The sequence below is a fragment of the Pezoporus occidentalis genome, unplaced genomic scaffold, assembly GCF_034315485.1.
Source record: "Pezoporus occidentalis ecotype Australia unplaced genomic scaffold, CSIRO_AGI_Poc_V1 ctg92, whole genome shotgun sequence".
Lineage (NCBI taxonomy): Eukaryota > Metazoa > Chordata > Aves > Psittaciformes > Psittacidae > Pezoporus > Pezoporus occidentalis.
The window spans coordinates 900,432-921,120 of NW_026916284.1; the positions used below are offsets into that span (position 1 = coordinate 900,432).

Here is a 20,689-nt window from a genome sequence, read left to right on the forward strand (position 1 = left end):
CTGCAGCCGGGGTGTAGTCTCAGCAGAAAGTGGGGTGCATGGAAGGGGAAAGGGATTCATCCTGATGCTTCCTTCTGGATGGGATGGCAGAGCTGTCCCAAGCAGGAGGAATTGGTCCTGCCAGGAGGGCATCGCTGCCAGGCTGCTCCAGGCACAGGGATGCATCCAGGGCCTGTGTTGCTGCCGCCTGCCCGGTGCATCTCGGGAGCTGGCAGCAGCCCCATGGGCCATCTTAAGGTGGAGACAGCTGGGGGGGCTTGGTGCAGGGCTTGGTTAAGGTGGTGCTGGGCATGGGGAGGGGGCTGTTCTCACCTGGGACCCCATTGGCTTTTTAATGGCTTTTAAATGCAGGGGATGACCAGAACAAACTGTCTCCGATTGCTGGCCCATGCCCTGGGATGGGAAAGCTCCTGTGCCCCCCTTTTGCCCCCCTCTTGCCCCCCTTTTGCGCCATGCTCATAGCACTCAGCTGAGCTCAGAGACTTTCCCATTGCACCAGGTTGGTCGTCAGAGTGGCTGCTCCTTGGAGCTGGCAGGAAAAGAGTGAAGGCTGCTTTTGCCCCCTTTTTGCCCCCTTTTTGCCCCCTTTTTGCCCCCTTTTTGCCCCCTTTTTGCCCGCTTCCCCCCCCTTTCCCATGTCCAAAGGGCTGGGCTGAGCTCGGAGACTCTCCCGCTGCGCCGAGCCGGCCTCCGGAGCGGTGGCTGCTCGGAGCTGGCAGGAGAAGAGGGATCAGGTGGCTCCGGCGGCTTGGAGCACCGCTCGCGGTGCCAGATTTACGGCTAATTTGATGCCGCCTGTAAACAAGCCGGGCAGTGCCAACTGGCGTTAACCGGCACTCGGGCTCTCGGTGCGGCTGCAGCACCGGCGAGAGGCGGCTCATCCTGCCCCATCGCGGTCCCTGCGTGCTCCCTGCCCCATGGAGGGACAGGAGCCAAGCTCTTGCATCCCCTCTGCCTGCTCCCCGTGCCCCTGTGCAGGCAGGGAGCTGCTCCTCGCATTGGGGTTTTGTTCCCATCTCCATCCCTCCTCTCCTCTCTCCAGGCTTGTCTGGGAACCCAACTGACCTGGAGAAAAGGCGGCAGGTCTTCGGGCAGAACTTCATTCCTCCCAAAAAGGCCAAGACGTTCCTGCAGTTAGTGTGGGAAGCGCTCCAGGACGTCACGCTCATCATCTTGGAAATCGCAGCCATAGTCTCCTTGGGGCTGTCCTTCTACCACCCGCCGGGTGGTGACAATGAACGTGAGTCCCCTGTGGTGGTGGTGGTGGTGGTGGGACTGGTGGGGGGGACCTGCTTCAGCTGCCGTGCAGGAGCAGGGCTTTGGGATGGATGCTGTCTCTGGCAGGCCATCATGTGGGTCACTGTAGTGCAGATGGAGCTGGGAGCTACTTCTGCTCATCCTTGGGATCCTTGCCATCCAGGCACCTGCATTGATGGATGTGTCTGGGCATAGCCAGCACCATGGCACAGCTCAGAGCTATTCCTTGCTGCTCTCTCAGAAGATGCTCAAAGAGCAAGAGCCCATCTGGTCCAGTGGCTTCTCAAGTCCATGGGGCTTCCCTTTTGCTTTGGACATAGAGGGACCATGCTGGCTCTCCCCTGGTAGCTCCAACTACGACACCCCACATGTGGTGGTTGGGCAATGGTGTTGGATAAGTTTCTCCTTCCCGGTGCTGGAGGAGGTGAGCAGGAGCAAGGATCCAGAGGTGCAGGAAGATGGTGACTCACCCAAGGGTCAGGGAGCAGAGGGAGGCCTGGGTGCTCCAACTGGGAATAGAAGCTGGTTGTCCTGGCTCTTTCAGCCCAACCTCTGCCAAAAATGAGCAGTAGAAAGGAGAACACTGAAAGGAATCAGATGCCTCCAGGGAGGTAAAACCCCTCTGCTGGGAGCAGGGGAAGCCCTTGGAGCAGCTCAGGGAGGAGTGATTGTCTCTATTCGTGTGTCACTCAGTGGGGAGCCGGTACAAACAGGGTTTCTCCTCCGCCTGCAGTGTGTGGCCAGTCTGCGGGCGGCGTGGAGGACGAGGGCGAGTCGCAGGCCGGCTGGATCGAGGGGGCAGCGATCCTGTTCTCGGTGATCATCGTGGTGCTGGTGACGGCTTTCAATGACTGGAGCAAGGAGAAGCAGTTCCGGGGCCTCCAGAGCCGCATCGAGCAGGAGCAGAAGTTCACGGTCATTCGCAAGGGGCAGGTGATCCAGATCCCGGTGGCAGAGATCGTGGTGGGAGACATCGCGCAGATCAAGTACGGTGAGTGGGGATGCATAGGGGCTGCCCCTCTGCTTTGGAGCCTGGGGCTTCCTCCTCTCTGCTTTGCCAGCCCTTTTTGCCTTGAGGGGAAGCGTTGCCTCCTCCAGTGGTTCTATTCTGCAGCATCGCATGGCCAGGAGCAATGGGAGATGCTCCTGGGGAGGTGCTGGAGCTCTGCTCGCCTTGCTGGAGCTCAGCCAGGCTCTGCACACAACGTTGGGTTGCTTTAGTGACCTGTTGGACGCAGAAAGGATTCCTGTCCTTGTTGGTGAACCATTCCTTAGGAAGGAGATGTAGCCCTTGGGCTAAACTAGGTCCTGCTCCTTGCTTACCAGGGGGAACGCTCATCCCACGCAGCTCCTGGCAGAAAGGAGATTGGTCCAACACAGTCTTCGTTTTCACACAGAGCTTTTCCCTTTTGCCTTCCTTGGCTGGTGTAATGTGTAGCAGTTTGTATGTATCAGGAGGCTTTGGGCTGTTGACTCAGTCAAACCAGACGGGAGAAGCACTGATTGAGCAGAAGTCCTCCCAACAAATGCTTTCCTACATCAGGGAAGATTTTGGACCTACTGGATATCATCTTATAATAGCCATCTGTCTTAGAATACCCATCTGCTGCGTCTCCCCTCCCTAGATTTGGTCTGAGATTGAATTCTGAGTCCTTTTGCTGATACACAGAGCATCCTTCCCGCACTGGGGTGGGCAGGGTGAGCTGTGCTGACCCCCTCTCTGCTCCTGTCCTAGGTGATCTCTTGCCAGCAGACGGGATCCTGATCCAGGGCAATGACCTGAAAATAGATGAGAGCTCCCTGACGGGGGAGTCAGACCAAGTCAAGAAATCCCTGGAAAAAGACCCCATGCTGCTCTCAGGTGAGGAGCTGCGAGGGGTTTGTGCTGGGTTGGGGAGGAGATGGGATGTGGTGCTGGTGTCCAGTCTCACCGCGGCCTCCCTTCTGTGCCAGGTACCCATGTGATGGAGGGCTCTGGCAGGATGGTGGTGACTGCTGTGGGTATCAACTCCCAGACAGGAATCATCTTCACTCTTCTGGGGGCAGGAGAAGGAGATGAGGAGAAGAAGGTGAAGAAAGGTAAGGAGATCCATTGAACCTGCCCTTTCCCTCCTTTTGCCTTTCTCCCTTTCCTGGGAAGCATCCACTGCTGTGTGTCAGGCTGCCCCCAGCTCTGTGGGGTGCGTGTTAGTGCCCATGGCCCAGGCAGGTACAGTGAGCTCTGGAGGTGCAGGGGGATCCCTCCCTGCTCCCTGAGGAAAGCCTCCAAGCACCCAGACCTCGGCTCCTTTGGACACGGCTCCAACTGTCTCTTCTCCAGCAGCCGCAGCCTGGAGCTGTGGGATGTGGGGGGGGGAGGTCAATGCTCAGAGGGACAAGTGGCCGAGAGCGATGCCCCACGGCGCTCATTGCACAGCCTTGGTGGGAAGGTGAGTCCTGGCTGTCCATAGGGTGATAGAAACCCATCCAGAGCCTTGGGACGATCTCTGCTGGCATCCCGGCGCTCCCTGGTGATGGAGGCAAGAGGGGAAGGAGGGTTGGGGAGCAGCCCGGCAGGCTGAGGTGCTCCTCACTGTGCTGGGAGTCGGTGCCTCGGTGCTCACATCTCCCTGCTCTGTGCCAGCTTTAAAGCCAGCATCGGCTTGGGAAGCTCCTGCTCTCCCCCGTGTCACTGTGCTCATTGGGAGCAGCCGTGAGGTGCAGGGAGCTGGCAGGAGGGAGCTGCTGGCAGCAGCACCAGGGAGCCCTTCCCGGGATGTGATGCCAGGTGCGGGGAAGCATCCGGATCCGCTCCAGGCCGTGTCTGTGCTGGGCTCCTGCAGCTCTGCTCGCCCAGGCCGGGCAGCTGCCTTCCATCGCTGGCACTGGGAGCTGAGGAGCTCTTGGGGTTTAGCTGCCAGCTTGGAGGTGGGAGTAAGGGATGAGCTGTGGGAATGGTGCTGGTGCGGGAACGGAGGCGCCCAGGCTCGGTGCTTTCCCAGCCTTTGCTCAGCCCCACAGCAAACCAGCTCTGTGCCTTGCAGACCTCAGCTGGGGAGTGAAGTGGGGCAGGGGCTTCACCAACTTGTCCCCTTCATGGTGCCAAGGGATGATGGGGAGAAGTGCGTGAACCCCTTGTCACTCCAGGCTTGCTTCAACTGCAGGAGCCCCACGTTGTATAGAGGCACACGGGGGACCCCCTTGCCCATCACACATGTTGGGGCAAAGCCCCTCGCTAAGGGTGTAGTGCTGCCCATGGCAGGGGACAAGTCTATGCCTCCTGTGTGCATCCGCTTGCACCCACAGCAGCGGGAGGTAGGGAGCACAGTGCCTGGCACGTGCTGCATAGAGAACAAGCTCTGCTGCGTGGTTCCTTCTCCCCGAAGCTCTGAGACATCCCTGGGCACACTTGGAAGCACTGCCGAGGGTTGCAGGAGGTGCTTTGCAGGTGGGGAAGCCTGAAGCCTTAGGGATGGGGTGCCTAAGGGAGCACAGGGCGCTCCGGAGCCTTGCCAGTGCCGCCAGCTATGGACCGAGTGCGGTGCCAGCAGGGAGCTGAGCCCTGTGTATGGATCCCACCGGAGCGCGTGCGCCCCCTTCGGAGCAGGGCTGGCCCTGGGCTGTCCCAGCAGCCGGATGATGGCCGTGGGTCCATGTGCTGAGCCCTCCACCCTTTCTCTCTTTGAACAGGTAAAAAAAGCGGAGCCCCCGAAAACCGCAACAAAGGTAACCAGCCTCTCCATCCTTTGAACCAGCACCACACTAACTACTGAGCATTCCTCCTTCCTTCCTTCCTTCTTTCTTCTCATCAGTCTGTGCTCTTTGCTGCTCCGGCGGGACTCTCGCCTCGTTGTCCTGGGAGAGGGTGCAGTGGTCCCGTGGCCGGTGGCCCCAGCACGGTGCCCTCTGGTACCCACCCTAGGGCTGTGTGTAGCTGCGATCGGGCTGGCTGGCTTTCCCCATGGCCACGTTGCCCTGCCTAGGGCAAAGCTCTTGTGCAGGAAGGACAGGGCTCTTGCAGCAGCCTGGACCACCGACAGAGCATCCCTTTATTATCCATGTTGACGTGAGCCTGGCAGTGCCCCTCGGAGGCTGTCCCTTTGCAGGGCTTGTGTTGGGGGCAGAGATGTGGGTCCCCTGCTGCTGCGGGTGGGCTGACGTCCCATGGGGCCTGGCCAACGTGACGGTTGTACCCTCTCCTCCCATGGCCTCGACTCCGTGAGCGTCTCCTCGCCAGTGTTTCTCACACTGTTCTTTGCAGGCTGTGGAGGAAGCCCATCCCTGCACCTCTCTCTCCACCTCTCTCTTTCTTTCTCTCTCCTCTCAGCAGTTTGAGTTTCCCTCCTTCCCGTCAGACTGTGTCCGGGTGCTTGTTCTGTCCGTGTCGGGTCTGTTGTAACCGTGGAGGTGTCCGATGTGGAGCTGCTGGGAGCTACCAGGCTGGCTCCAGCAGCAGCCAGGAAGGGACAGGTCCTGGGGGGCCTGCAGGCAGCTTTTGGGGGGGGTCCCACCCTCTTCCCATCCCTCTCCAAAGCTTCCAGCTGAGCTGGGGCTCCTGGTGCAGGCCTTCAGTTGGACCAGGCCATGATAGCCACTGAAAGCCTGGCTATCCCGGGTCCTAAAGATGTGATGGATGGCACAGGGCTGGGATCCAAGGAGCTGACTCACTCCTCTTCAACCTCCATCCCAATGGCTAACCGTCCCCCTCCATCTCACCCCCTCCGTCACTCCCCTGGCAGGTGATTGCTGCTGAGCTGCCCACAGGTGGCACTGGGAGGGACTGGGGATGCTCCTCAGGAGCCTGGGAGCACTGGAGGCTCTCTGGGGTCAGCCCAAAAGGCTCCCCATCTGCTGCACAGTGCAAAGCAGCCATAGGGGAGGCTAAAAGAGACCTGCTTCCACCACAGACCCTGGCCAGAGGGTTTCTTGCAGTGCTGCCTTAGAGGTGTGACCGGTGCCAGTGTCAGCTCTGAGGATCCTTTATCCATAGGGTTGGGGTAGATAACAGAAAACTGCCCCATAGGGAAGAGGCAGGGCCCTGGGACAGGAGGTTTCCATGTGCTCGGATGCGTGTGTCTTCGGGAATGGTTCTTGTTCTGGGTTTTCTCTCTCTCACCACCATTCTTCTCAGTGGTGTCCCAGAGGTTTTCCTGGTCTCTCTCCTGTTCACACGTGGTGTCTTGTTTTACCTTGGGCTGTAGCTAAAACTCAGGATGGTGTGGCCTTAGAGATCCAGCCCCTGAAGAGCCAGGAAGGGGTGGAAAATGAGGAGAAGGAGAAGAAGAAGGTGAAGGTGCCTAAGAAAGAGAAGTCTGTGCTGCAAGGGAAGCTCACACGCTTGGCAGTCCAGATTGGGAAGGCGGGTAAGTGGCCCTCCATGGGCTGTCTCCTTGCTGTCCCCTTGCCCAGCATCCCCTCACCTCCTCCTCTGCCTCTTCTTCCCCCAGGGCTGATCATGTCAGCCATCACGGTCATCATCTTGGTGCTGTACTTCGTGATCGACACGTTTGGGGTGCAGCGGCGGCCCTGGCTGGCAGAGTGCACCCCCATTTACATCCAGTACTTCGTCAAGTTCTTCATCATCGGTGTCACCGTGTTGGTGGTGGCTGTGCCTGAAGGGCTCCCGTTGGCAGTCACCATCTCCTTGGCCTACTCTGTGAAGGTGAGACCGCGGTGCAGTGGGGTCGCCATGGGTATGATGAGGGGATTCAAGGCTTTGGGCTCTGACTCGCCTGGTTGTGGTGCCTGTTGCAGAAAATGATGAAGGACAACAACCTGGTGAGGCACTTGGATGCGTGTGAGACCATGGGCAATGCCACCGCCATCTGCTCGGACAAGACGGGCACGCTCACCATGAACCGCATGACGGTGGTGCAGGCTTATGTGGGGGATACCCACTACCGCCAGATTCCTGATCCCGAAGCCATCCTGCCCAAGATCCTGGACCTCATCGTCAACGGTGTCTCCATCAACTCAGCTTACACATCCAAGATCCTGGTGAGCTGGAGAACTGTAGCCTTGCGTGCTGGGCTTCACACCTGCAGCTCCCATCCTGCTGTATCCAGGTTTGGCATTGCGTTTCCTTTCCTTTCTCCCCTCCAGCCACCCGAGAAGGAAGGGGGGCTACCCCGGCAAGTGGGGAACAAAACCGAGTGTGCCCTGCTGGGTTTCGTGCTGGACCTGAAGCAGGATTACCAGGCTGTGCGGAACGAGGTGCCAGAGGAGAAGCTCTACAAGGTCTACACCTTCAACTCGGTGCGCAAGTCCATGAGCACGGTCCTGAAGAACAGCAACGGCGGCTTCCGCATGTACAGCAAAGGAGCCTCCGAGATCATCCTCCGCAAGTAACCATCCTCCTTCAGCACGCTGCTCCTCTCCCCATCCCGTGGGCTTTAGGCTGAGATGCCCCATGGAGCTGTTTGGTGGGGGGGCTGCAGGGTGAAGGGTGCCCAGTTCTGGAGCAGGGAGATGCCGCTGTGCGATGTGTTTAACTCTTTTAGGGTGACTTTGGGAAAGGGATGGGGAACCTGGGTGACCGGGGGAGCAGATGCTGGCAGCATGTGCTCCTCCCTCACCCTCCATCCCGCTCCTGCGTTAGGTGCACCAAGATCCTGGACAAGAACGGTGACCCCCGGGCGTTCAAGGTGAAGGACCGGGATGAGATGGTGAAGAAGGTGATTGAGCCCATGGCCTGCCACGGCCTGCGCACCATCTGCCTGGCGTTCCGGGACTTCCCTGCCGACGCCGAGCCCGACTGGGACAGCGAGAACGAGATCCTGTCCGACCTCACCTGCATTGCTGTGGTGGGGATAGAGGACCCTGTGCGGCCAGAGGTACCGAACCCACCTCTGCCCTGGCTCCTCTGCATCCATCTCTGAAGTACCCCACGCTACCAGCTCCATCCTGCAGGCGTTTCTGTCCCCTACCTGCACAGAATGACCTGGTGGCAGGGTGCTTCTGCCCAGTCTTTCCCCCCTGTTGCTAACAGGGGTCTGTGCATTAGGGTTCTACATCAGTTGAAAGGTGCAGAGCAGCACCATGCAGGGCTGAGGGGTACAGGGCTGATGCAGCTGGTTCCTCCCTCGCAGCTCTGCCTCTGCCGGGGCAGGCAGCTGGGCTAATGCAATAAGCCCTCCAATACCTGCCTCCTGATTACATTTTGGAGCTTGCCCCCACGCTCCCGCCTTGCTTGCATCTTTCCTGATTAGATGTTCAAGTATCTGGGGCTGGGAATTGCATTACAGATGCCCCGTCTGCACCGGCTCTGGAGGCCACTGATTCAATTTGCTAATTTCTCACTAATATCCTCTTCCCCCACCGCTCTGTAATGGCTAAACCCATTAGTGCTGCTGGAGCAGGGTGGCTCAAGTGCCCCCGTTTTGATGGATCGCCTGGCCAAGCCCTGGCGCCCAGCACTGCAGCGTGATGGGGGGGAGGCAGCGTGGTTGCCTTCCCCTTGGGGCTGGAAGTTCTCGTGTTGTCTGTGCTGGAGGAGCTGCTCTGGACACGCACATGAGGCTGGGAGCAGGGCAGGCATCTTCTCCAGTCCCTGGTGGCTTTCCCTTGCTGCTTGTGCTGGTGCTGGAGGGGGATTTTTGGTTCAGCATCACATCCACAATGTGAGCACTGAGCTCTGGGTGGAGGCAGGTTCCTGACCCCACCAGGGCCCTTTCCAGGTCCTTTTAGGGAGGATGGGAGAGGAGCTGCCTGTTCCTGGGGATACTTTGAGCATCCAGACCCATCTGTCCTTGTCCCCCAGGTGCCAGATGCAATCCTGAAGTGCCAGCGTGCCGGCATCACTGTCCGGATGGTGACTGGGGACAACATCAACACCGCCCGTGCCATCGCCACCAAGTGTGGCATCCTGCTGCCAGGGGAGGACTTCTTGTGCCTGGAGGGGAAGGAGTTCAACCGGCTCATCCGCAACGAGAAGGGAGAGGTGGGAGGGCAGCCCCAGGGCCTGCTCTGCGGGGAGGGGGGGTCGGTGTTCCTCTTATCTATGGGTAAATGCAGCTGGTCCCTCTGCTTGCTGGCGTCTGTACCCAGTGCAACTGCACCGTTCGGGTGCTTGGAGGTGGAGGCTCTGTCTTGTAGCATCACAGAATGGTTTGGGCTGGAAAGGACATTAAGATCACCCAGTTCCAGCTGCCTGCCATGGGCAGGGACACCTCACACTAGGCCATGTCACCCAAAGCTCTGTCCAGCCTGACCTTGAACGCTGCCAGGGATGAAGCATTTACCACTTCTTTGGGTAACCTGTGCCAGGGCCTCTCCACCCCCAAAGAACTTCTTCCTTATCTCCAACCTGAACTTCCCCTGTTTCAGTTTGAACCCATCATCCCTTGTCCTATCACTACAGTCCCTGATGCAGGTCCCTCTCCAGCATCCTTGTAGCCCCCTTCCAACACTGGAAGCTGTTCTGAGGTCCATCCTTGTGGCCTCCTCTGAACTTGCTCCAACAGCTCCATGTCCTTACATGAGGACACCAGAACTGCACACAGTGCTCCAAGTGAGGCAGAAGGTTCCAGGGGGGCTCCTGCCCTTTCTCACACCTGCTTTGTCCTGCAGGTGGAACAGGAGCAGTTGGACAAGATCTGGCCCAAGCTGCGTGTGCTGGCGCGCTCCTCCCCAACAGATAAGCACACGCTGGTGAAAGGTGAGCTGGTCCCTCACAGTGTCTCATCCTGCTTGGCACGGGGACTTTTGCAGCCTGAACCCTGCCCTTGGGGCTTAGTTTCCTCTCAACTGCTTGTCTCTGTTCCAGGTATCATCGACAGCACCATTGGTGACCAGAGGCAGGTGGTGGCTGTGACCGGGGATGGGACCAACGATGGCCCAGCTCTGAAGAAAGCTGACGTTGGGTTTGCTATGGTACGGATGGGCAGTGGGTTTCCCACTCTCTTTGGGTGCAGAACTAATGGCACACTTGGTTATTCTCATATTTCTGGATTAGTGAAACTTGATTTGGAGGCTTGGTTTAATTCTCATTAAATTCATAGCAAAAGATTGATGAGAAGCAATCAGTGGGATGCTGCCTTATGGCTGGGCTCCTCTGTCCCAGCTGCAGGGACCACACCAAGCTAAAGGTGCCCTGGTACTTGCAGGGACCTGCCTGGCCCTGATGGCTGAGCTGTGGGGTCAGTAACTCACCCACTAAGTCATCCCTGCAGTTCATCCTGGTTCATCCCTGCAGTTCTTCACCCAGGCTCCTCATGTGCAGGAGCAGCCCTGCCATGGGGCCAGGCACTGGGCTTTGCTGGGGGCTAAGTGCTGGACTTCCAGAGAGTGGGAGCTCTGTCCAGCTGCATCTGAAGCTCACACCCTGCAGCAGCAGCCTGCGTGTCCCTGCCTGAGACAGAGCCGGCTCCTTACGAGCCTCAGTGCATTCAATCACTGCAAAGCGAGCGCCTCTGTGTGCCAGCGGGGAGAAAAGCAGCGAGCTCAGCTCCGGCCGAACAAACGTGGCCAATGTGGGGCTGAAAAGCAGCACTGACCCAGAGCCCATGTCTGTTCTTGAAGGCTTCGCTGCTAAGGAGCCTCTGCACACCGAGTGCTGTGGTAGAACTCGCTGTCAAACACAGGATGGGCTCCGGCTCCTCGGGCTCTGGTGGATTTCTCTCTTGGGATGAAGCGGAGCCAGGCGGATGCCAAGCATGGAGCTTGCTCCGTGACTCACCCTGTTGCTTTCTCCCTGCTCCTCAAGGGCATCGCAGGCACGGACGTGGCGAAGGAGGCTTCGGACATCATCCTGACGGATGACAACTTCACCAGCATCGTCAAGGCGGTGATGTGGGGTCGCAACGTCTACGACAGCATCTCCAAGTTCTTGCAGTTCCAGCTGACCGTGAACGTGGTGGCCGTCATCGTGGCCTTCACGGGGGCCTGCATCACGCAGGTAAGGGGGTGCTGGGCTTGATGGGAGGAGAGTGGAGGCTCCTGCGACACGAGGAGGGAGAAGAGGGTGGTCTTGGTGGTGTGATGTGTTCTTCCCCCCCCCATTCTCTCCGCAGGACTCGCCCCTGAAGGCTGTCCAGATGCTGTGGGTGAACCTGATCATGGACACCTTCGCCTCCTTAGCCCTGGCCACAGAGCCCCCATGTGAGTCCCTGCTGCTGCGCAAGCCCTATGGCCGCAACAAGCCGCTCATCTCCCGCACCATGATGAAGAACATCCTGGGGCACGCTGTGTACCAGCTCGCCATCATCTTCACGCTGCTCTTTGCAGGTGAGCTTTGAGGCCCCAACAAACAGGAGGGTGGTGACAAAGGGGCAGAAGTCCCAGCCCTGCGTTCCTTGTTCTTCATTGTCACTTGGTAAACTTGTGTTGGCCGGGACAGAGCTTATTTAATCATAGAACCATGGAATGGTTTGGGCTGCAAAGGACCTTAAAGCTCCTCCAGCTCCAGCCCCTGGCACAGGCAGGGACACCTTCAACTAGAGCAGCTTGCTCCAAGCCCCTGTGTCCAACCTGGCCTTGAACACTGCCAGGGATGGGGCAGCCACAGCTTCTCTGGGCACCCTGTGCCAGCGCCTCAGCACCCTCACAGGGAAGAGCTTCTGCCTGAGAGCTCATCTCAGTCTCCACTTGGGCAGGTTGAAGCCATTCCCCTTGGCCTGTCCCTACAAGCCCTTGTCTAAAGCTCCTCTTGAGCTTTTTTGTAGCCCCTTTAGGTACTGGAAGGCTTAATAATAGCAGATGGGAAGCAGGAGGGTAATAAGGAAGAGGGGGTTTAGTTCTAGAGCCAGGGAAGCAGCTTTTCAACATCTTTCAGCATTCATTGGAGCTAGCACCGGGGGACTCCAACTGGGTCAAGGGATTATCAGCAAGAGCCCGGGATCCTAATTCCACCTCCCGCAGTGCGAAGCGGAAGTGAGGAGCCAGGATCTCACCTTCTCTCTTCCCTGTCCTTCCCCATCCCCTCCCCAATCCCACTTGTCTGCTTAGGGGAGAGGTTTTTTGACATCGACAGCGGCCGCAATGCCCCGCTGCACTCCCCGCCCACCGAGCACTACACCATCGTCTTCAACACCTTTGTCATGATGCAGTTGTTCAACGAGATCAATGCCCGCAAGATCCACGGCGAGAGGAACGTCTTCGAGGCCATTTACCGCAACCCCATCTTCTGCTCCGTGGTGCTGGGCACGTTTGCAGCTCAGGTGAAGCTTTAGGAATGAATGGTGGGGCTGGGAGGGGACCGTGCTGCAGGAGGACCGGTGTCTGCTGCAGTCACTGCCCTCAGCTCTGTTCTGGCCCTTTTATTCTGCTCCAGCAGCTTCTTGGTGACACAAAGCCTGGTTATCGGGGTCCAGAGTGTGTTAGGAGGTGCCAGGGCTGCTCAGCGCGTCTCTGATGTCCTGTGAAGTTAATAGCATAGGTCATAAATCATTGAATGGTTTTGAAGTTCATCCACTTCCATCCCCTTGCCATTGGCAGGGATGGCTCACACATGTTGCCCAAGGCTCTGTCCAACCTGGCCTTGAACACTGCCAGGGATGGAGCAGTCACCACTTCTTTGGGCACCCTGTGCCAGCACCTCAGCACCCTCGCAGCAAAGAGCTTCTTCCTTATCTCCAACCTGAACTTCCCCTGTTCCAGTTTAAACCCATCACCCCTTGTCCTATTTGAGGTCCTTGGCTCCTCTTGTGATCCCTGGGAAGGGAGGAAGAGATGTGTGGCCTTTAGGGGACCTCGTGTGACTTGTTCTCTCCTGTGCTGTAGATCCTCATTGTGGAGTTTGGGGGGAAGCCATTCAGCTGCTCCGGGCTCACCCTCAGCCAGTGGTTCTGGTGTATTTTTATCGGAGTGGGAGAGCTCCTCTGGGGCCAGGTAAGAGCCAGTGTGAAGAACCCACCATGTGCCATGCGATTGCAGCCCAGCCTGCCTTCCCCTCCTCATCCTCCCTGGTGTTTGCTCAAGGGGGGGATGCTCCATCCCAGCTCCATCCCAGCAGTGAGGAGGAGAGGTTGTTCATCTGCTCCTTCTTCCCACCCTGCTTCCAAGCAGTGGTATCCGGGTGTCCCAGCTGAGTCCTGGCAGTTCGTTGCTTGCCTTTGGTGGTGGGCTCCACACAGCCCCGACCTGCAAGCTAAGGAGCTGCTCTCTCCCTGCCTCTCCCCAGCTCATCTGCACTGTCCCAACCAGCCACCTGAAGTTCCTGAAGGAAGCTGGGCATGGCATCACCAAGGAGGAGATCCCAGAGGAGGAGCTGCCTGAAGACGTGGACGAGATCGACCACGCTGAGATGGAGCTGCGGCGCGGGCAGATCCTGTGGTTCAGGGGTCTCAATAGGATACAGACACAGGTACTGTGGGGCAGTGGGGATGGGGTGGGGCTCTTCCTTCTCTCTCTTTCCTTCTTTCTCTTTCTCTCCAGGGGCTCTGCCTGGATAGAGGCTGCTGCTCAGAGGATGCCATCACCTCCTGGGCTAGACTTCTCCCACCACCCATGCCTTTCTGGTTGGGGAAGCAGGACAGCCTGGGTTTGGGCCAGGGGAGGCACAAGCCTGTTCCCATGTGGAACACAGTGTCCCGCAGCCTGAGGCTGGATGTGCTGCTGATGGGCACCTCATGCAGCAGAGGAGGGTGCTCGGAAGCTGTAGGGCCAGGGCACGGGAGCCTCCAGGGCTCTTGGAGGTATCAGCTCTGAAGCTGCTCCTGGTCACTGTGAGGATGCTGCTCCCAGAGGGGAATGGGCCCAAGAGGAATCTGCCTGCGTGAGACCCTCGCTGGTCTCACTCCTCTGCTGTCCTTCCTGACAGCTCTTTGGCCAAGGGCTCTTGCCACCCCTCCCTGCCAGTCTGCAGTCTCCTGGCCTGGAGCTCTTGGCCCCACAGCAAGGAAAGGGAGGAGAATCAATCTGTTAATGTGGTTTTCTACATCAGCTCTTTCTCCCTGACTCAGTTTTTCCTGAAAGGGTGTTTTTTTTAACCCTGGAATGCTGCTGGGCAGGGCAGGGAGAGTTCCCTGCAGTGAATCACTGTCTCTTGTCTTTCCTTGACACTGGGGCAGAGGTGCCCCATGGAGGAAAGCTGTAGGTCCCCCACGTCCCCTGGCATGCAGGGCTGCTCTGAACCTTCTGTTCATCCTCCTCTGCTCCTCCAACAGATGGAGGTCACTAAAGTGGCCCAAGACACGGAGCCAGCACAGCAGCCGTTTTGTGCTGTGTTAACTTTGCTTCTCTGTGAGCACTTGCCTCGATGTTTTCATGGTGAGGGAGAGCCTTGACTCCCTTCCCATGATGAGGGGCAGATGGGCTTTTCTGCAGCCCAGGGCAGTGCATGGGGCTGAGCTGACAGATCTCTGTGGCTCATTCACATTGAGAGATGTGCTCGGAGCACTGGGCTGCTTTGGAAGGGTCCAGTTGCATATGAACAGCTGCAGTACCAGTGGCCATGTGTGCTGCTGAGCCTGAGCCTCACAGGTATCTCCCTGCAGCCGTGATGGACCTGGGCTGAAATGAGCTCTTGCAATATGAAGGACGTTCCTGGATGCTGGCACGTCCTGGAGCCTCTTTAGCAGCTCCTTCCTCTGCCATGGAGCAGAGCAGAGAGCAGGTCAACCTGAGCATCCTGGGGCTTCTGTCCTGACTCGGTGTGGGTTGGAGGAGAGCACAGGGCTCTTTCCTGCAGGACTCCTGTGCACTCAGGAAGGGAGGTCCCTCTGAGGAGGGGGATCAGCCTGGAGGAGTGAAGCAGTGTGTAAAACACCCCCAGGGTGAGCATGTGGGGCTGGAGGAGGTGTCCCTCCCTAAGGAGCTGTGCAGCCGAGGCTGCTCTGGTCAGGATGGGGCTGGAAGCCACAGTGGTACCTGGATGCTGCTGGGTTCCTCTGGCCTCGGTGATAGAGCAACTGTGGCTCATCCACTGAGGGTGCTTCCTTGCTGCATCCCTGCAAGTCCTGTGCAGAGCGTGAGCCTGGGGGAGAGGCTGGAACATCTCCCAGCATGGCCGGCTGCCATGGAGCATCGTGTATCCCAGGATTCAGCCCCCCATGTGCATCCCATGGGGCTGAGGGCCCAGAAACCCTTTGCCAGTGCAGTTTTCCGGACCACCGGCTGCCAGCTCGCACCTCTGCCCACCCTCTCTCTTTCTCTGCTCCTCCTGCAGATTGTCGGGATAACCCAAGGTGTTTCCTCTGTCGCTCCCCTCCCACCACAGTCTCCTTCTTGGTGGTGGGCTAAACCCTGTCCCTGTGAGCATGGGACCTCTCCTCTGCTCCCAGAAATGCCAGCCACAAACCCGGTGTGGGTTTATGGGAGTGCGGGGTGGGGGGCTCCCTCCTCCCCACCTCTCCATCCTCCTTCTTCCTTCCTGTCCCTGTGTGTCTGCCCAACCTCCCTGCTCCCTTCCATCCCCATCCCCTCTCCCTGTCTCTGGCCGGGGCGACGCTATCTCACTCTCTGGTTCTTTGCAGATGGACGTAGTTTACACATTCCAGACCGGCGCCTCCTCTTTGCAGGGAGCCCTCAGGAGACAGCCTTCCATCGTGAGCCAGCACCACGATGTAAAAAATGTTTCTAGCCCAACCCATGTAGCTCTTTCCTCCGTCAATTCCACTCCCACCACTTCTGCTGTTGCTGCTGCTGCTGCATCTCCTCCTGTGGGCAGTGAGTGATAGTCTATTACAATGCATGACTTCTAATAACCACAGAGAGCACCTGCACCAACCTAACCCAGCCTGTTCTCTCTCCCTCTAAACCTTGACTCACACTCATTTCCCAAATGAAGGATGGGGCGGGAGAGCAGTTTGAAAAAGGAATAGTTTTTATGCAGTTGCATCTTTAACCCTGGTCCTTTCCCCCCACCCCATCCCTTGTTGCTTCCTCCAGTTTTACCTCTTCTCCTCCTTTGCAGGACTGATGTTTGAGTCCACCCTCCTGAGGGGTGCCAAAACTGGTGGTTCTAGTTCAGAGAACCTTTGTGTTCACGAGCAACTAAAAAGCATTGCTGTGAAAAGGGCACACTGCACCCAAAAGGTGTCATTGCCTTCCCATGCAGCTCTGCCCAGCCCTGGGATGCCCCAGGAGGGCAGGGATGGGCAGAGACTTTGCTTTACCAAAGCTGTTTGGAGGCAGAGTGGCCGCTCAGACCTTCCCACAGCAGTCAGTGTGCTACTGGGATGAGCTGAGCCGTGGTAAGGGGCTGCCTGTGTGCTCCCTGCCTCTTGCATGGCTGTGAGAAGGGCTGTTTGCTCCTCGGTTGGGAGAGCAGCCGGTTACCGCGGCTCAGCCGGCCCATGGTGATGCATCAGAGCTGCCCGGAGCCTTGCAGCTCAACCTGCTGTTTGAGAGCTGGCTTGTAAGCAAGCAGCATCCCCATCCTGCCTGTGAGCTTGCATGCTGTGTGAGATGGGGCTGAGCGAGCCCTGGAGCTCGGCGGGGACAGCACCAGGCTCCACCGGTGCCCAGCTTGTTCTGCACACGCTGCAAACCAGTGTGCGCAGACCAGACACACGCGACTCTCTGCATGCAAATGGAGATGGAAAACGTGGCCCTGCTGAACACCAGTGGGAAAGCTGGATCCTGGATCTAGCTGTGGGCTTCCAGTCCAAAGGAAAGCCCTCTCTGGTGCAGTGCCCCTCTCCGTGTTCATTGTGATATGTATATACAGGCTTGTGAGCACATGAGCGTGGATTCTCTCTCTTCAGGGCTGTGCCAGGCTGGCCGTAGGTAGTGTTTCTTTCCTGGATAATTGGCTTTTTTTTATTGTACAGTCATTTTCTGTGTTCTCCTCTTATTGAAGAAAGACCTTTGGTGACTTTTGGAATAGCTTTCAGTCTCCACTGTTTGTGCACTGTGGGAGAGAAGAGAGAATTCTTTATCGTTTTGTTTTCTCTCTGTTTAGCTGATGCTTGATGTTGATTCTGTTTAACCCCGGTGTTTCTGAAGCAGCGCAGCTGCCTTCTGTTCCTGACTGCATCCGTGCACCACCAAGACTTCCTAATGGGAAGAAAACCGGCTTAGAGGGGTCTCAGGGTAGTGGGCTTGGGTGGGTGAGACCACACCATGGGTTTTTTGCAGTCTGTGGATGAATGTTCTCCCTGATCTGCAGCAAGGGGCTAGATAACTTGGATAGCTTGTGCCTTTCCAGGCAGCAAACAGCTTGACAAGAAGCTAACCCAGGTTGCTAAGTCTTCCCTCTGTTTCCTGCCTAGACTTCTCTCTATTTCCCTCTGCTGCTTCCCTCTCCTCTCTCTCAAAGCTCCACTTCCCTCCATACAGATTAACAGTGTCCCTCTGCCTTCCACTGCACTTCTGAGGGATGTGCTCCTCTGGAGTGCTGGAGGAGAAGGAATCTCAGGAATGACCCTCAGGAGATGGTTTGCAGGGCTGAGCTGGTCTCCCATGGGGGTTTTGCCCTGCTTTGAAGGAACTGGGCAAAGCAAGTCAGGGTCAGTGGTGGAGCTGCTGCTGGCTTCCAACAGAAGATGTCATTCCCATCTCCATGTGAGCAGTGGGATTTGCCCAGCACATTGTGGTGCTGCAGCGCTGGTGTGAAATGAGAAGGATGGAGGTTGTGCAGGTTGTGGGTGGAAAGGAGGGAGGTGGGATGTTGGCTCAGTGGGGAGGATTTTGGTTTTGGTTTTGCTCTTTCAGAAGGCAGTTCCTTACTGTTGGGTTCCTTTGACAAGGGAACAGCTGAATTAATTTCACAGCAGTTGCTGACAGAGATAGTTAAATCAAAGTAAGAAAAGCTTCAGGAAAGCTGTGGCTGAAGTTTATTGCTAGAGCAGTGATTTCTTGTGAGCAGTGCTGAAGTTTATTGAAGGCAGGGATGCGGTAGATGGGGTCTGGACTCACCAGTGCTCGAGGTGGTGGGGTAGGAAGGGCTTCTGTGAAGCTACTCCTGCCTCTAAGCTTGTACCAGGCTGCCCAGTTCCCTTGGGCTCTCTTAGTTGTGGTTGGTTCAGTTGAGTTTGCACACTGCATTGTAGGGGCAGGGGCTTTTATCAGTGCTTGCAGTTGCTGTTGTTAAGGCGTGGATGATGTGACAGGTTCTTGGTTGAAGGTGGCCTGCTTGGTGGTCTCCTTTGTGCTGTGCGTTCACACTAAACACTGAATTTATCCTGGATCTGACTGTGGGGGTTAGTGCAGCAAACACAGCTCTGGATCTCTGGGCCCAGCTACATAAATCTTCACTTTTGCAGGCCAGCTGGTGCTCCAGCATCCCGGGGGGTACCTGGCCCGCGCTCATCACCTCATGAGTGCTTGTCATCCAGCTCATGTGTGCGTGTGCAGCTCCATTGGTGTGTGCAGAGCCGGTGTGTTTGTTTCCAGCTGGGATGTGCTGAGCCTGTGCCTGGGGGTGCCACGTTGCTGCCCCAGGTAGGGCAGCACCATCTCTGAGCCAGATGGAGACTGGATTCAGCCCTCCTGAGAGGGGAGCCCTGGAGCATCTCCCAGGTAAAACCTCCAGGGATCCAGGCATGAGACTCTTCCTTGGGCTATCTCTCTGGTCTGGTTTTGTGAATGCTGTTTGTGCTGATACCAAAGATCCCCAGCAGGCTCTTGCTGGCTGTGCTGGTTGGTGACTTCCCTCCTATCCTGCCTGTGTACCAGACCAAGGTGGACACTTTAACCCAGCTCATCTCACCAAGAAGAAGGGTGCCATCTCTGTTCACCCACCAGATCTGCAGCCCATTCACAAAGAAGTGGCAGAACAAACATCTTTATTTGCCTTGTCACCTTGCAAGGGGATATCTGAATCAGCAGCTCTGTGCTCCCTGGGCAGTGGCTGGGTGATGGGGAGGTTCTCAAGGTGTAGCTTAGGGATGCTGCAGAGGAGCATCCTTTTTGTGGGATGTGTGATCTCCTCCGTTTTGCACCCCAGCTTCAGTCCCCAGGGATGCCACGCAGGGAAAACAGTGGGGACTGGGTTCCTTGAGTGTTGAGAGCAGATGAAGGTAGCTCCTGCTGCTTCCACGGGGCAAGAGATGGAGCAGGATGACTGGCACTGCTACAGGGAGGTGTTACCGATGCCCTTGCTGTGCTCAGTGATGCTGAACAAAGTCTCACAGTGTTCTGGAGGCATTTCCTTCCCAGAGGAGAAGTGGAGCAGATCTCCTGGTCCCAGATGACCTCTGCTTAACAGGTCATAAGATGACCTCTCTTGCTGTCATAAGACACATGAGAGTGTGTGCAGGATGCTTCGTGCTTGCTGACAATGTTGTCAGTAGCTTCCTCCTCTAGAAAGGCAGGAGATGTCCCAGTTCCCTTGGGAGACCCTGAGCTGCTTGGTTTGTTAGCTCTGCTTCAGAGCCCCACATACCGCATCGCCCTCCTGCAGTTGATGCCTTCTGGCGTCTTCTGGAGTGATGATAGCCCCAGTTCACCCAGGACAGTTGGAGCTCTGCTGCACTTGGGATGCACAAGTCATTGGCTCATGCATGCCGGTGGCTGCACTGGGGTAGAGAGTTCTGCTGCAGCCCCACGGTGCTGCCACCTCCTGCCCCTCTGTTCACTGGGTCTGATGCTTGTCACCCATCCATCCAAACTGTGACTTGGCTGCAAGGGAGGGCGAGAGCTGGAGGCCTCAAGGCTGGATTTCCAGAGCAAATGGAGGGATCAGTGAATCCACCACTTGCTTGTTTCCAGACCTCTCCTTTCCAGTGCTATGGAGGTAGCAGAGCCATACCCCGGTTGTCCAAACTGGGCTCTGGATCTGCTTGGAACACATTGAGTCTGGCTTGTGGCAGGGCTGGCAGCCTGTGGATGTGTGGCCAGGCTTTCTAGCAGAGTTTGAGATTGATTTTTCGTGCAGAGCATCCAAAAGAACAACGGCCTTTGGAAACTGCTGGGTCTTCTTCAGCATGTAGGGGTGGATCCAGAGCTCCAGCCCAGGATCCAGGTGGCAGCCGTGTGGGCAAACTCGCACAGATCTGGCTTCCTTCTTGCATGCTTAGCTGGGTCCAGTTTTAGTGCTCATGGCATCCACTTGGACCTGCTGCTTCACATGGGCTTGAAAAGTTTGTGACACCTTTTTGAAGCCCATTCCTTTCTATAGGTCTAAACCCAAACTAGAACACACACAACACGGCTCCCACAGTAGTTTGTTTTTTTTTCTGCTGTTTGTCTAACCCACCTCTTTTTTGAGTCGTAGTTCCACTTGTCCTCGTTTGTACACACAGATACGCGTGCGCACCCATAATGACAACTAATGCCTTTTGGCTTCTGTTCATTGGAAGTGATGTGGGGGTTGGTTGTGGGTTTTGAGTTGTTTTGTGTCTTTTCTTGCAGCTTCTGAAGTCGCCCCATAGTCGGTTGATTCCCCATCACACACCTAGTGCCTGAGTCTGATCCATCTTGGCCCTCCTAGTTCACCATAGATGTTTCATTTCGACTTAGCTGTCTGCTCAGTGGTGGTTCTTGTTGTTTTTGTTGTTGTTGTGCTTTTTGTTGTGTCTTTATGAGTTATTTTGCCTTTCTCCTGGGAGCTCTGGCCCCTCATAGCAGATAC

The 20,689-nt window shown here is 57.0% G+C and overlaps 1 protein-coding gene across 6 annotated transcripts in view; it reads left to right on the plus strand.

Annotated features, from left to right (window-relative positions):
* ATP2B4 (ATPase plasma membrane Ca2+ transporting 4) overlaps positions 1 to 20,689 on the plus strand; it is a 44,124-nt gene that overhangs the window by 19,883 nt on the left and 3,552 nt on the right. For 2 of the 6 annotated variants that reach the window (XM_062605493.1, XM_062605494.1), the window contains exons 3-20: positions 1,043 to 1,240; positions 1,991 to 2,248; positions 2,993 to 3,118; positions 3,211 to 3,336; positions 4,927 to 4,962; positions 6,438 to 6,599; positions 6,684 to 6,898; positions 6,991 to 7,233; positions 7,339 to 7,580; positions 7,835 to 8,069; positions 8,996 to 9,175; positions 9,805 to 9,892; positions 10,001 to 10,107; positions 10,940 to 11,131; positions 11,247 to 11,460; positions 12,181 to 12,392; positions 12,955 to 13,062; positions 13,355 to 13,537. In XM_062605493.1, coding sequence (XP_062461477.1) covers positions 1,043 to 1,240; positions 1,991 to 2,248; positions 2,993 to 3,118; positions 3,211 to 3,336; positions 4,927 to 4,962; positions 6,438 to 6,599; positions 6,684 to 6,898; positions 6,991 to 7,233; positions 7,339 to 7,580; positions 7,835 to 8,069; positions 8,996 to 9,175; positions 9,805 to 9,892; positions 10,001 to 10,107; positions 10,940 to 11,131; positions 11,247 to 11,460; positions 12,181 to 12,392; positions 12,955 to 13,062; positions 13,355 to 13,537 — 3,125 coding nt within the window. Of the gene's footprint in view, positions 1 to 1,042; positions 1,241 to 1,990; positions 2,249 to 2,992; positions 3,119 to 3,210; positions 3,337 to 4,926; positions 4,963 to 6,437; positions 6,600 to 6,683; positions 6,899 to 6,990; positions 7,234 to 7,338; positions 7,581 to 7,834; positions 8,070 to 8,995; positions 9,176 to 9,804; positions 9,893 to 10,000; positions 10,108 to 10,939; positions 11,132 to 11,246; positions 11,461 to 12,180; positions 12,393 to 12,954; positions 13,063 to 13,354; positions 13,538 to 15,647; positions 15,841 to 20,689 lie in introns of all 6 variants that reach the window. The other 4 variants (XM_062605498.1, XM_062605496.1, XM_062605497.1 and 1 more) reach the window with 4 other exon arrangements.